General features: G+C 40.6%; 1 protein-coding gene across 1 annotated transcript; it reads left to right on the top strand.

Moving 5' to 3' along the window:
- Positions 1 to 960: 960 nt before the first annotated feature.
- LOC311038608 (uncharacterized protein) lies at positions 961 to 13,763 on the top strand (the record flags this gene model as incomplete). The annotated part of the gene is made up of 14 exons (XM_084048180.1): positions 961 to 1,100; positions 1,403 to 1,528; positions 1,697 to 1,798; positions 1,952 to 2,057; positions 5,095 to 5,161; positions 5,570 to 5,646; positions 7,817 to 7,887; positions 8,732 to 8,842; positions 8,935 to 9,078; positions 11,248 to 11,373; positions 12,082 to 12,183; positions 12,337 to 12,439; positions 13,543 to 13,633; positions 13,744 to 13,763. 14 exons carry the CDS (start codon positions 961 to 963, stop codon positions 13,761 to 13,763), a joined length of 1,386 nt encoding a protein of 461 aa, XP_083904306.1.
- Positions 13,764 to 14,057: the final 294 nt, after the last annotated feature.

The following is a 14,057-nucleotide window of genomic DNA, read 5'->3' as shown; positions in this document are numbered from 1 at the left end:
AGTGCCTGCATGTTTTGTATTCTGCATATTGTATGTTCTGCTTTCTGCATGTTCTATTTGTATATTTGTATTGTTACTCTGTTGCCTTTTTGCCTGATGTTGTCCACTCTTATTTTGTAGTATTATTTCCTGTCTGCCTTGTTATCGTTTCCTGTCTTGTCTCACTTACCCTTGATTTAGAATTGTTCTCCACCTGTGTCCTGTTGTGCCCCAGTCCAATCCCCGTGTTGATTTGTCTTGTGTTCACCTGTGTCCAGTTAACCCTGTGTCTATATATATTCCCCTGTTTGGTCAGTTCCTTGTCAGGTCGTCATTTAATATTAGCCTGTTATGTACTGTGCTTTGGCTACAAGCCATTTGGTATTTTGAGTACTTGTTTTGCCCTCCCCATTTTATGGGTTGCCTCTGTGCTGTCTGTCGTACTGCTTTTGGGTCCTCTGAACTCGCACCCTGACACCATGACTGATTCCACTCATTTCGTTTAAGATGAAAGAATATTTAAGTGGTCAAACTAGCAATAGAATACATAATAGATAACTCTATAGTAGTCTAGGCTTTGAATTATTTTGAAGATAACACATTTTGCATTTGAAAATGCTTGTTAAAATGTTTAAAATAGCCTATATTTACAATCTCACAACACATTGCATATAATGTAGCGATGTGCTGTGAGCTTGTAAATCGTCTGTTTTCAAATAGCTGATGTATATTACTGTTTAATATGAACTTATTTTGCTGGGTACCTCGCTGAACCCCCCCCCCCCCCCCCCCCCATTTGTTTCTGTCAAACAATCTGGCAAAACCGAACTGAACACTGTAAAGTTAATGTTTAAATGTCTTATAACTTATACTAGAAACCTTCAGTATTGTTTACAAAAGTTTGTCTAAACTTAACAAACAATGGAGCAGTTTTTACTGTCTGTTTTTCTGTCTGTTGACATGTTTAATAAAGACCTAAAGATGAGTCAGTGTGTGGAAAGAGAGGAGGAGGGATCTGACAGACCAGAGTCTCCAACATCCAGCTGTGTGTCTATGAAGAGTGACCGGTCTAAAGGAAAACCTCCTGACTTCACTAATGAACCTGGACCTCCACACACACAGTATGTGAATCCTCCACCATATACACAACACTATAACACATACAATATATACACTATACAATATACACACTGTAACACTATACAATATACACACTATACAATATACACACTCTAACACTATATAAAATATACACCAAAACACTACAAGTTACACAACACTATAACATGACAATGTCATCTCATAAGTGCAAATTATTCAAATGAAAACATTCTTTAGCTATCGAGAAGTTATCATAAATACAGGATGTGAATGAATTAACAGATTCAATACACAACTAACTTGACTCTTGTTGTGTTTGCAGGTTGAAAAGACCAGCAAAACCAACCACTGATGATGACTACTGGGAATGTAGACGCTGTTGGTCCAGGAACACTGCTAAGGATTTAAGATGCAGACACTGCAAAGTGACGAAGAGCATAGCCACAAGGTAACGTTGTCTCTCTGTCTATTTTCTTTCTTTCTTTCTTTCTTTCTTTCTTTCTTTCTTTCTTTCTTTCTAATAATGTCATAATATCATAATAATAATGTGTTCCTCATTGTTTCTCCCTCCTCTTTCCATGTTTCTTTGTCTTTTCTATCATTGTCTTTCTCTCAGCTGGGACTCCATCACAGCCCTACCTCTCTCTACGGCATACATGATGAAGTCTTGGCATAAAGATTACACACAGAGGAATCGTGACCTCCATATCCGCTTTCTGTGAGTGTTCATCACACAGAAAGCAGAACCAATACAATGTGTTCTCACCATCTTCTTGACCCCAGACCAGCTGAACAATTAGCACTTATTGAATGATGAGTTTAATCTGATGTCTGACTTTATCTCTTTCATTCTCTATGTGTTGGTGAGCAGTGTAAATGACATGTATACAGGAGATCCAGCTGAGGACATTAGGGACCGGGAGACTGCTGATGCTCAGAACACAGAGAGAAACATATATGAGTCAGCTAACAGCAAGGTAAGAACATAATATTCTCTCTATGACATTTATTTACATGTTCTAATACATGAACTACAATGTAGCGTGTGAGATTTCATTGTTCATCATTCAGTGACATAAAAAAAGAAAACAATAAACAAAACTGTGTCTGAAGAAGGGATGCCAGGTAACCACATGAACCCTAGCGTCCTTATTCTGAGGTGAACATTTGACGAAAATAGTCGATCTAAAAGCTTACAATGCATCACAATGCAACCCGTTGTGCACTTTTATATTGGCTATTTTAGGCAAACAGTTGAGAGAATAAAGCAGCAGGCTTAGTACAGAGCCCTGGGGGACCCCGTTCAACTATGTATAAAGGGTTAATGTGGTTATCGTTGTTGTCGGGCAGAAACCTTGTATCTCCACGTTTCAATCCCTCCCATAACGTAATGCACTTAATGCCTTTAAGTAAATATACTTAAAGTACCTAAAGTAAAAGTACTCATTATGCAGAATGTGCCGTTACACAAGTTATCATTATGTCTAAAATGTACTAAAATCTTTTTAAAATTGCAGATCTACAAGCTCACAATGCGTCGCATCACGACGCATTGTGAGCTTGTAGATCGGCTTGTAGAATGAATATAGGGCTGAAGAGGTTAATGTATGTTTTTTTAATAATAATCAAAATCTACAAAGAAACTATTAACTCAAGTTTTCAAATAATTGTAGTGGAGTAAAAGTACAATATTTGCCTCTGAGATGTAGTGGAGTAGAACCTTGGAGTCAGATTTGGTGCCGTGTGCAGCAAATATTATTATTATAGTATAATTATTGTATCGATCCTTCGAGTCACCACCGCACGCCAAACTTATTTTGGTATTGATTGTTTTACTTAATGTTGCACCCAGTGCAACATACCAGTTGTAATACCCCAACCAGGTACAGCTATATGTTGCACTGTGTGGGTGTGCTCATCATTTTCTAAGTCTAACCCGCAATAATGAAATCAAGTGATTTGAAGGCAGAAACTGGTGGTAGGTGGAGATTAAAAGAGAGGGTGTGATCATTTTGGTGGAGGGGGGGGGGGGGGGGGGGGGGGTCAGTGTAACAGCCTGTGTAGAGATGCTGACTCTCACTTGGTCAGATGGTGCACCTTGACTAATATGTGCACCATATGTTTCCATTTCAATATTCACATTGATTTCCATAAAAGTCTGATCTACAAGCTAACAACGTGTCATATCTTTAGCTCGAAGATCTGTTATTTTTGCACAGGCATGTATCCAAAGGTCCCTCCCCCTTTTAACTGCCTGCTCTTGGCAGCGCAGCACGGCACACGGAGGAGTTCTGTATAATTAGACGTTTGTCAAATTCAGTTAATAAAAACTAACATAAAAAATTTGACCGGACAGAGAACATTTATGGGTACACCCGGCAGCTATCATTTTGGATGTGTACTGTGGAGCATAGAATATTAGTTAATCTTAAGATGTATGTTGTTGATCCTCATGTTGGCGACGTCTGGGAATATCACTGTAATGATTAATGGAATGACATGAGCGTAAATGCGCGCAGCGTCCTTCATACAAGAGACACAAGCACACATGCAACTAACATTTCTGCTTTTCACTACAGTTAACGGGTGGGGCTTCTTCAGATACACAGTAATTTAATTCACTTCATCGCTCAAATACCGAAGAAGTTGTTAGGTTATTCCATGCCTCCGACGCCTGTGATATTATTATGATTATAATCACGTGTGTATTTACTGCTTATTTAGGATTATACCACTGTGGTAGGCCGACATATAAAGGCATGGGTAAAATACATACATATATGAAGGTTGTTACTGCTTGTTTGGAGTCATTAACTGAGGCATGCTCTAAGGTCTCATATTGTGGATCGGTTGTTGGTAGGTCGTAAATTCCTTACCATTCCCTTATCTCAAAGAGGAGAGAGAGAGAGGCTCAAATGACATGCCTGATGCCTAAGTTATGGGGGATGAGAGGTAGTCGAAGCGTGCTATTTGAGGAGAAATACATGATATCCGGGGTGAGGCGACATCCTTTATGGGTCTTTGTGTGGAACTTTGAGGGAGAGTGCAGTTTCTTGGAGTCCCTCAACACATCAGTAGTGAGTAGAAAAGCACTTGATACACGAAGATTAATGGTCATATATGCTGATATGTTTATTCATGTTTTAAGATTCATGTCGGTAATATTGTCATTATTGTTTCTGTGTTTCAATCTTTCTGTAGGTTTAAAACCTGACCTGACTGCCTGACCTGGCAAGACCTTGTTAGTAGAATGTGAGCCTACTGGCAAGGTTGTAGTTGACTAAGATAGTAGTTAACTGGCCGCTTAGTAGAATGATTGTCTGCTAGGTGTGTTAAAGGAGGAGTTCACCCAAAAAATGACTTATTTTCTATCAATTGCACACCCTATGAAGCCTTGAATCCATGGATTCTTTTTTTGTTTTTGTGGCATTCTTAAGCTAATAATTTGATTCCCGTCTCCTACCGGCTAATGTATCCGGTAGGAGACACAAAGTAGATTATTTGTGTCTCCTACTGGAAATACACACAGGCATCAAATTATTGTCTTAGGAATGCCACAAAAACAAAAAAAAATCCATGAAATCAAGGCTTCATGGGGTGTGTAATTGATAGAAAATAAGTCATTTTTTGGGTGAGCTCCTCCTTTAATGTATGTTTGTATTTGTGTTAGTAAATAAAAACCATCAAAGACACAGGTTGGAGTAGGTCTGAGTATTATCTACTTTACTCCTATTCAGGGACTCCGGCCTTTTGCGAGGGCCATAGCCGACCAGACGCACAAGTAGTGTGCGTCGGGTTGGATATTCGTACAGAAGTGGATGAGTTAACGCAGTTTCCACTTGGGGTGATTTGACGGCGTGAGAAATACGATGTGTGGAGTAAGTGCGTGTGAATGAGGCTCATCTGGTGTGTCTCACGCTCTTTGCGAGAGTTGGCAGCTCTGGTTAAGGAACAGTCTGTTAACGGCTTGATGTAGCATCACTTTCTCATTGTATGTTGATGTGTGAAATACAGGAGGAATACTACAACCTGATGTTTGAGACGAGGTGTGAGGCGAGGAAGAAGCGTCAGATGAAGATGGGTAAGGTTCTAGACACACACACACACACACACACACACACACACACACACACACACACACACACACACACACACACACACACACACACACACACACACACACACAGCTATTTTCACCAGATGTTCACATATTGTCACAGAATGTTCATCTATCTGCTGTCCAGAATAATGAGTCTAGGGTTGATGTGGTTAAACTAACATGTTCACACTGTGTCCATTTAACCCTTACTTCATACTGAAGGGGGAGGGGCCACCTCCAAGTATGATGTAAGAACAAAATGGCCGCTGTGTGAATATGGTTCATTGAGTTTACGGTGATATTTATGTACAGTCATAAAACAATGTATCAGACCTCATGTCTTCTACACTCATCATGTGTAATGAATGTTTGTTTGTTGTTCTTCTGAAGAGATGAAACAGTCTGGTCAGATGGAGATGAAGTCCATGGATCAGACATCAACACCTCCCCTTTCTCCTGGTGACAAGGTTATTATCCTATTGTTTTGACTAATTTCAGTTTAGTTTGGATTAATTTTAAAACAGACTTACTAGTTTATTTTATTTCTTATGTTATTATATTTTGTGTTTTTAGAGTTTTAAATTATAACTATATAATAAACTTGGTGCTCCAAAGAACCAGGTTAGTTTTACTACAACTAGAAATTAAAGGTATATGTATGGTGTATTAAAGGTTTTTTATGAAAGAATATCATGGATCAATAATTATGTTCATAAAACCTTTATGCATTCAAATGCCATAGATATATATGTAGGGTATGTCATAACAGTAGACATGCATCCAGTGGTGCATTGAGGGTTACCAGCTGGAATTAAATTCACCTTTAAAACATATTATTACATGGCTTGATTGAATGCTTGATTCTGAATGGACAATCACTGAATTCAGCGCTCTGTTATTGTTGAATAATGACCGCTGGACTCAATAACAGACTGCTGTCTAATCAAAGAATCAATCTACGTTGCTTGATTTTTGCCGTATCCAACATGGCAGCCTTGTAAACAAATACACAATGTCAATTACACAGCTAAACAGTACACTCGAGAATGTTTCTGAAAACATTTGAAGGAAGAAATAGACAATGCAGTAACAGATTATTAATTCTACTTGATCGACACTTGTTCAATCCGTTGTTTTCCGAGCCGACCGCGTTGCACTGAACGCACCTTTCATTAAATCCTGCTTTTGTTGTTACTTTTGGGTCAATGTATATATTTCTTTATTAAGTAGCCGTTAAGTAGCAGCAATGCAGAGCAGATCATTATTGAGAAAAGTCACGTGACTGGACACCGGAGTATTCTGCGACATCAACATCCGGTTTGCCCAGGGCTGCCGCCATCTTGACTAGGTCCCTGAGGCTGGAGTTGTTGACAAAGCTCCCCTCCTCGTTGGAGGTGCTCTGCCGCCCTCCAGAGGGGAATGTGGTACAGTGGGGGGGCTGCTAGCCCTGAGAGCCTGGAGCTAGCACGAGGTATGGTCTGGGCCTACCTGGACCTGGAAGCGGCCTCGTCCTTCGTGGTAAAACGTCGGCTCGGGTTGCGGCTTTTAGAAGGGCCACCGAACGGGCTTGCTCGCTACACAAGGTGAGAAGGCTAACAAGCTGGTGTTGTCCTAGTTAGGCAAGCTAAGCTAGAACAGCACTACTAAGGAGCCGGTGTTGCTTAGTGAGGCTAGCTAAGTGCTAAGCCGGCAAAACACTGCCTGACTGGGGCGATGTTAAGCTAGCAGCTAACGTAGCTAGTCAGGGCTAACTCACTCACAAGTGAAGAAACGTTAGGTTAGCTGGGGCAGCAGCGTCTCCAGGTCCCTGGAGAGTGAGCAGGCCAGACGAGCCAACCGGGAGGGGGGTTCCTCAGAACGACCTCCCTGGAGCCCGGGGTGCTCCTTCCATTCCGACATCTCGCCACTCCGACTAGTGGCTTCCGCGTGCGGTTAGGGTTAGGTATAGGGTTCGTTAACGTCGGAAAGGCGACATGTCGGAAAGGCGAAATGCACCCCTGGAGCCCTGGTAGGGCGGGAGTCCCTCCTCCTCCTCCTCTTCCAGATACTCGACGTCCGGGTCGGAGTGATGGGCACGGGAGCGTATTGTGTGTAGCTCTGTTGCATCGCCAGATGGCGCTGTTTCCCGTAGTGAGAAAGAACGAATAAGAACTGAGGATACATTTCCACACTCACTTGTAAACCTGTTATGCAAAGTAGCCATTTGGGTACTTGGCTTGTGAATCTATGTGCGTGCACGTGCGTGCACTGTACAGTGCCGTACCTTGTGCGTGAAAAAAATTACTGGCCACACGCCGTCCTACTCTGTGTGGCCTCCACGACACCACTGATGCTGGGGAGGCAGTGGGATTGCAAACTTGGTGGTCAGCAGCAGACAGCGAGGCAAGGCAACAGACAGTCAGAATGACAGGTAGGCAGAGAAGATTAAATAGCCACCCAGATCAGGAGAAGAGAGCATGTCACCTGATCAGGTTGGCATGCTGCCTTGAGTTGCCTGCCTGAAGTAGTTACGCAGGCTTCGCATCATTTATAAACACAAACAGATGTTTTCACTTCATTTAATATCATGCCAGATGTTCAGCTTCTATATGATCTGGGAGTCATTCAAGGCCTACTTAAATTTCTTGTTCTCTCTAGCTTCATCAAGCGTCCGCATCTACAAGACAACCTTCTGACTTCACTAATGAACCTGGACCTTCACACACAAAGTATGTGAATCCTCCTAAACAATATAAACACTATACAATATGCACGACACTATAACACTGTACAATATACACAACACTATATCTCACAACCATTTGATCTCATGCTGAGTTGCGCACAAAAAGCACAGAGGTAAAGTTTTATACAAGGGCTGGTAAAAGGATGAACCCAAGGAAGCACTATGGCTTGTTTCCATTGGGGTCCTGTGTATTCAATTCATCAGGACATTTAAAGACAAACAATAATATGCAAAATATGCAAAAACATAATAGAAACGAGTGGTAAAAAAAAGAGAAATATGTACAGTAAACAGTTTGGGATGGGTATCTGGTTAACACTGTTATAGATGTTATAGAGCTCTGCAATGACATCACCCCCAGCTGTGTTTTGTGTTTTGGATCACACTGAATGAACTTGTAGATTACATGTCGGTTTCCACATGTCATCATAATTTTTATTATTTCATTATTATTATTTATGAAGTAATGTAATGTATACACAACTAAGTGTAATGCCTCAACTCCTACAATTCCAAGTGTTTGTCAGGGTGGAGGGTCCCCTGTTCAAATATGATTATTTTGGAGTGTCCCCAGTTCAAATATGATTCTTTTGGGTGGTCCCCAGTTCAAATATGATTCTTTTGGGGGGTCCCCAGTTCAAATATGATTCTTTTGGGTGGTCCCCAGTTCAAATATGATTATTGTGGGGGGTCGCGGCCTGAAAAGGTTGAGAATTGAGCTAGTAGGTTATGTGTCATCATAATTTTATTTAATTCACTATTATTAAATATGAAATCATGTAATTTATGCACAATTAACTGCACCATTGTCTGTGTCTGTTTACCAGGATAAATATTCCAGCAAAACCAACCACTGATGATAATTACTGGAGATGTAGTGACTGTAGCTCGAGGAACACTGCTCAGGATTTAAATTGCAGGCGCTGCAAAGTGATAAAGTAACATTGGATTCCACTCATGCATTCAGAATAACCCTTATTTCCCCAGCATTTCCGGTTTCCTGATGTATCATTGACTGTAACGTTAACAGGTTTAATAAAGACGAGTCAGTGTGTGGAGAGAGAGGATCTGACAGACCAGAGGCTCCAACATCCAGCTGTGTGTCTATGAAGAGTGACCGGTCAAAAGGAAAACCTCCTGACATCACTAATGAACCTGGACTTCCACACACACAGTATGTGAATCCTCAACCATATACACACTATAACACTATACAATATACACACTATAACACTATACAATAAACACACTATACAGTATACACACCATAACACTATACAATATACACAACACTATAACATGACGGTGGCCCGGATTCTCTAAGCGATTTACGACCATATTTTGATTCTACCGGCATTTACGATAATTCCTACACTAGCAGTCAGATTCATTAATGTTTTTTTGTCTGTGATTTTAGCGGAAAGTCCGACCGTTCTCAAGTCAGCCCCGAGGCTGACTTACCCGGGATCAAAGCTGTGCGTATGTTGTTAGAATGCTTTATTCTTCATGCAAGATCAATTACAACAGTGCCAAACTTCAAATAAAATAGTATGTGCTCAACATTTGTCAACATTTATATATAAAAAAGAATAAATATGTCAAACGATATATTGCTTGTAGCCTATGCATAATATAGACATGATGCATATTCCACCGCTTTTTATTTATTTTCTAGGCTATCAGTTGCTTTTAGAGCTGAATTATTAGGTCCCTCAGTGTCGTTGCCAGTATCGGCCAAGCGGGCCATCTCAGCCACAGTGATATATTAATCCAAAATTAACACATTTAATCAATAAGTAATCAATAAGCTCTGGTCCATAATCGGATAGCAGTGTTCCACTTGTATGCCCTGGATTTCAACATCATCTTTTTACCTCGGTAAACGTAAGCAATGTTCAGTAGAAAAGGCTCATAAAATATCCTTTCCGTGTTATTAGTCTATTATTTGCTGGTGGGGTTAAACCTTGTACACATTACACATTACGTTCAGCTGATCCATCGTGCAATAGCGGGACTCGCTTCCAGACAGATCAGAATGATGTTCAAGATGTCTGTCAAGGCGTATGTCTGTGATTTTGGACGAGACGTTGAACTTTTGCTTCACCAGTGTTGCCAGATTGTGTGAGAGAAATAAGCAACCAGGTCAATGAAAATAAACCCCAAAGAATATGAGAACTGATATACTGTATACATTGAAATGATATACTGTATACATTGTGTTATGGAGTTGTCCTACCTTTTTTTTGATATAAAGTAACAAAACTTTTTAATTTCTTCTTTCTAAATGGTGTTATATTCGTGGTCAAAAAACTGTTTGCTGCCATCCTCACTCAGGCTCCAAACATTTCCCCCTGTCCAACTGTCTCCCGACATTGTCATTGTCATTCCTTAATCAAGGGGTTCCCGCACCCTGTTGGTTCTATTGCATAGCTCAAGCAGCGGGGGGGGCAGCAATGGGTGTCCAAACAGTAAATAAAACATAGATAACTAAATTGGCTCTAACACATTGGAAATAGCCGATCTACATGCCAATCTACAAGCTCACAACACTTCGTGACGTGACGTGTTGTGAGCTTGTAGATCTGCGATTTTCAAAAAAATCTTGAAATAAAATGTGGAATATTTGGAATATTATTTAAACATTCTAACAACACAAATCTGGTACAGGGCTCCAGCTGGTACAAATCCTTTTTAGAAGGGGGTTATAGAGACAAATTAGCCTACACATTAACTTGGGGGTCCATGACATGAACATATTTGAGAACCACTGGTAAAAATAATTGAAAAATTGTGAAGCAAGCCCAAATAAGCAACCAAACTTTAGAAACAAGCCCAAAAAACTGCAACCTGCAACTACCAATATTTACAAGCAACATAAAAATAAGCTCAAATTTGCTCATAATAAGTGGATATGGCAACGCTGTTCAGCAAGGTGACGTTGAAGTTGGATATTTCATTTCCTCTTGCCTTTTATGGTGTGAAAAGGGTAGTGGAACAATGCAAATGAACCTCTCGGGAACACGCTTGAGATTTACGACCAGCTGGCAGCCGTTCGGATTCATCATGACATACACCTGGTGATCCGCACATTTGAGGGATATACACACCCCTTTGTGAATTGCACGTCAGTTTGAGCTTTATTAATACACCCTCTTTTAGGAACTTTATTTACACCATATTTACGACCAGCTTAGTGAATCCGGGCCAATGTCATCTCATAAGTGCAAATTATTCAAATGAAAACATTATTTATCTATCGAGAAGTTATCATGAATGCAGGATGTGAATGAATTAACAGATTTAATACACAACTAAGTTGACTCTTGTTGTGTTTGTTTGCCAGGAGGAAAACACCAGTAAAACCAACCACTGATGATGACTACTGGGAATGTAGACGCTGTTGGTCCAGGAACACTGCTGAGGCTTTAAGATGCAGATGTTGCCATGTGTTGAAGAGCATAGCCACAAGGTAACGTTGGCTCTCTGTCTGTTTTCTTTCTTTCTTTTTTGGTGAACATTTCTTTGATTATCCAGCTGCATGTCTATGAACAGTGACAGTTCCAAGGATTAACCTTTGAACTTCAGTTGTGAGCCTGGACCTGAAAACACAAAGTATCACTGATCTGTGTGAACGTCAACTGATAGACACAATGAATGAATTCACATTTGAATTATTTATGATGATAATGATGATGATGTCTTTATAAAAGATGTAGTGGAAGAAGTACTCAGATTTGTTTATTTTACTAAAGTAGCAATACCACAGGTATGTATTCAAAATGTTACTTAAGTAGAGGTAAAAAAAATATTGATATCAAAATATACTATAAGAGTTCAAGTAAAACAAATTATTAGTTTCAGATCTGCCATTTTCTGCTATTTTCTGCAAATGTTTTCCCCGAATAATGTGGTTAATACATGTGTACACAGTACTGTGTGTGTGTGTGTGTGTGTGTGTGTGTGTGTGTGTGTGTGTGTGTGTGTGTGCGTGTGCGTGCGTGCGTATATATATATGGGGGGGGGGGGGGGGGTCTAGAAGGGCTCCCACATAAAATAACCTGTCATGCTTCCACCTGTACAGTTACAGATATATCATATAATATTACGTCATAATATCACAATAATATTTGTTCATCATTGTTTCTCCCTCCTCTTTCTATCATTGTCTTTCTCTCAGCTGGGACACCATCAAAGCCCTGCCTCTCTCTGCCGTAGACATGAACAAGTCTTGGCATAGAAACTTCCCACAGCACTGCCGTGACTCCCATGTCCGCTGGCTGTGAGTGTTCATCACACAGAAAGCAGAACCAATACAATGTGTTCTCACCATCTTCTTGACCCCAGACCAGCTGAACAATTATCACTCATTGAATGATGAGTTTAATCTGATGTCTGACTTTGTCTCTTTCATTCTCTGTGTGTTGGTGAGCAGTGTAGACAACATGTATACAGGAGACCCAGCTGAGGACATTAAGGACCTGGAAACTGATGCTCAGAACATAGAGAGAAACATATATGAGTCAGCTAACAGCAGGGTAAGAACCTAATATTCTCTCCATGACATTTATTTACATGTTCTAATTACTACATATGAACTACAATGTAGCATGTGAGATTTAATTGTTCATCATTCAGTGACATAAAATACTAAACAATAAACAGAACTGTGTCTAAAATAGGGATGCCAGGTAACCAGGAACCCTAGTGTCTTTATTCTGAGGTGAACATTTGACGAAAATAGTCGATTTACAAGCTTACAATGCATCACAATGCAACCCGTTGTGAGCTTTCATATCGCCTATTTAGGCAAACAGATTTGGTGTTGAGAGAATAAAGCATCAGGCCTAGTACAGAGCGTATTAGCGTCAAAATGTACTTAAAGTACAATACTCATCATACAGAATGTCCCATTTCAAGTTTTCAAATGTGTGAACATCTTTTGAAAATAGCAGATCTACACGCTCACAATGCGTTGCATCGTAGAACAGATCTACAAGCTAACAACGTGTCACGTTTTTTGCTTGATCTGATCTGTTCTTTTTGCACCCGCCTGCATCCAAAGGTCCCTCCCCCTTTTAACTGCCTGCTCTTGGCAGCGCAGCATGACACACAGAGGAGTTTTAAATAATTAGTCGTTTGTCAAATTCAGTTAATAAACATTAAAAACTTGAGCGGACAGAGAAAATTCCAGGGTACACCTGGCTGCGAGCATTTTGGATGTGTAGAGCATAGAACATTAGTTAAACCTAAGATCTATGTTGTTGATCCTTCTGTCGACGACATCTGGGAATATCACTGTAATGATCAATGGAATGACTTTTATGAAGCGTCCTTCATAAAAGAGACGCAAGCACACACGCACCTACCATTTCTGCTTTTCACTACAGTTAACGGGTGGGGCTACTTCAGATACAATAATTTAATCCACTTTATCGCTCAAATACCGACAGAAGTGGATGTCTCAGTGGTGCATGGGGTGATTTGACGGCATGAGAAATACGATGTGTGGCGTGAGTCTGTGTGAAGAGGGTCATTTGCTTGTGTCTCACGCTCATTGCGTGAGAGTTGGCAGCTGTGGTTAAGGAACAGTTCTATGTAGCATCACTCTCTCAATTGTCTGTTGATGTGTTAATTACAGGAGGACTACTGGAAACAGATGAATGAGAAGAGGTCTGAGGTGAGGAAGAAGCCTCAAATGAAGATGGGTAAGGCTCTAACCATGAAGATGGGTAAGGTTCTAACCGCACACACACGCACACGCACGTGCACACTCACACAGCTATTTTCACCAGATATTCACATATTATCACAGAATGTTCATCTATTATGTCCTGTCCAGACAGGGACGTGCACAGATAGACTCTAGGTGGTGCTAGAGCACCTGCCCTTTGCCCTCTTGACCAGAAGTCTTTTTACCATAACCACTTGAAACCTAGCATCCCTTTTCTGAGGAGAACTTTAGCCAAAAATAGCAGATCTACAAGCCCACAACGCCTCGCGCTGCGAGGTGTTGTGGGCTTGTAGATCGGCTATTTTTGGCAAAGAGGTATAGGTGTAGAGGGAAAAAAGAGTAGACCAAGTAAACAAAAAAAAGTATAATTTACTTGAGCACCTGCCCCTCAAAATGTCTGTGCACGCCACTGTGTCCAGAAC

The sequence above is a fragment of the Gymnoscopelus microlampas genome (assembly GCF_963454915.1).
Source record: "Gymnoscopelus microlampas genome assembly, chromosome: 22".
Classification (NCBI taxonomy): Eukaryota; Metazoa; Chordata; class Actinopteri; order Myctophiformes; family Myctophidae; genus Gymnoscopelus; species Gymnoscopelus microlampas.
The sequence above is the reverse complement of the archived record's forward strand: the minus strand, read 5'-3'. Positions and strand labels throughout refer to the sequence as shown.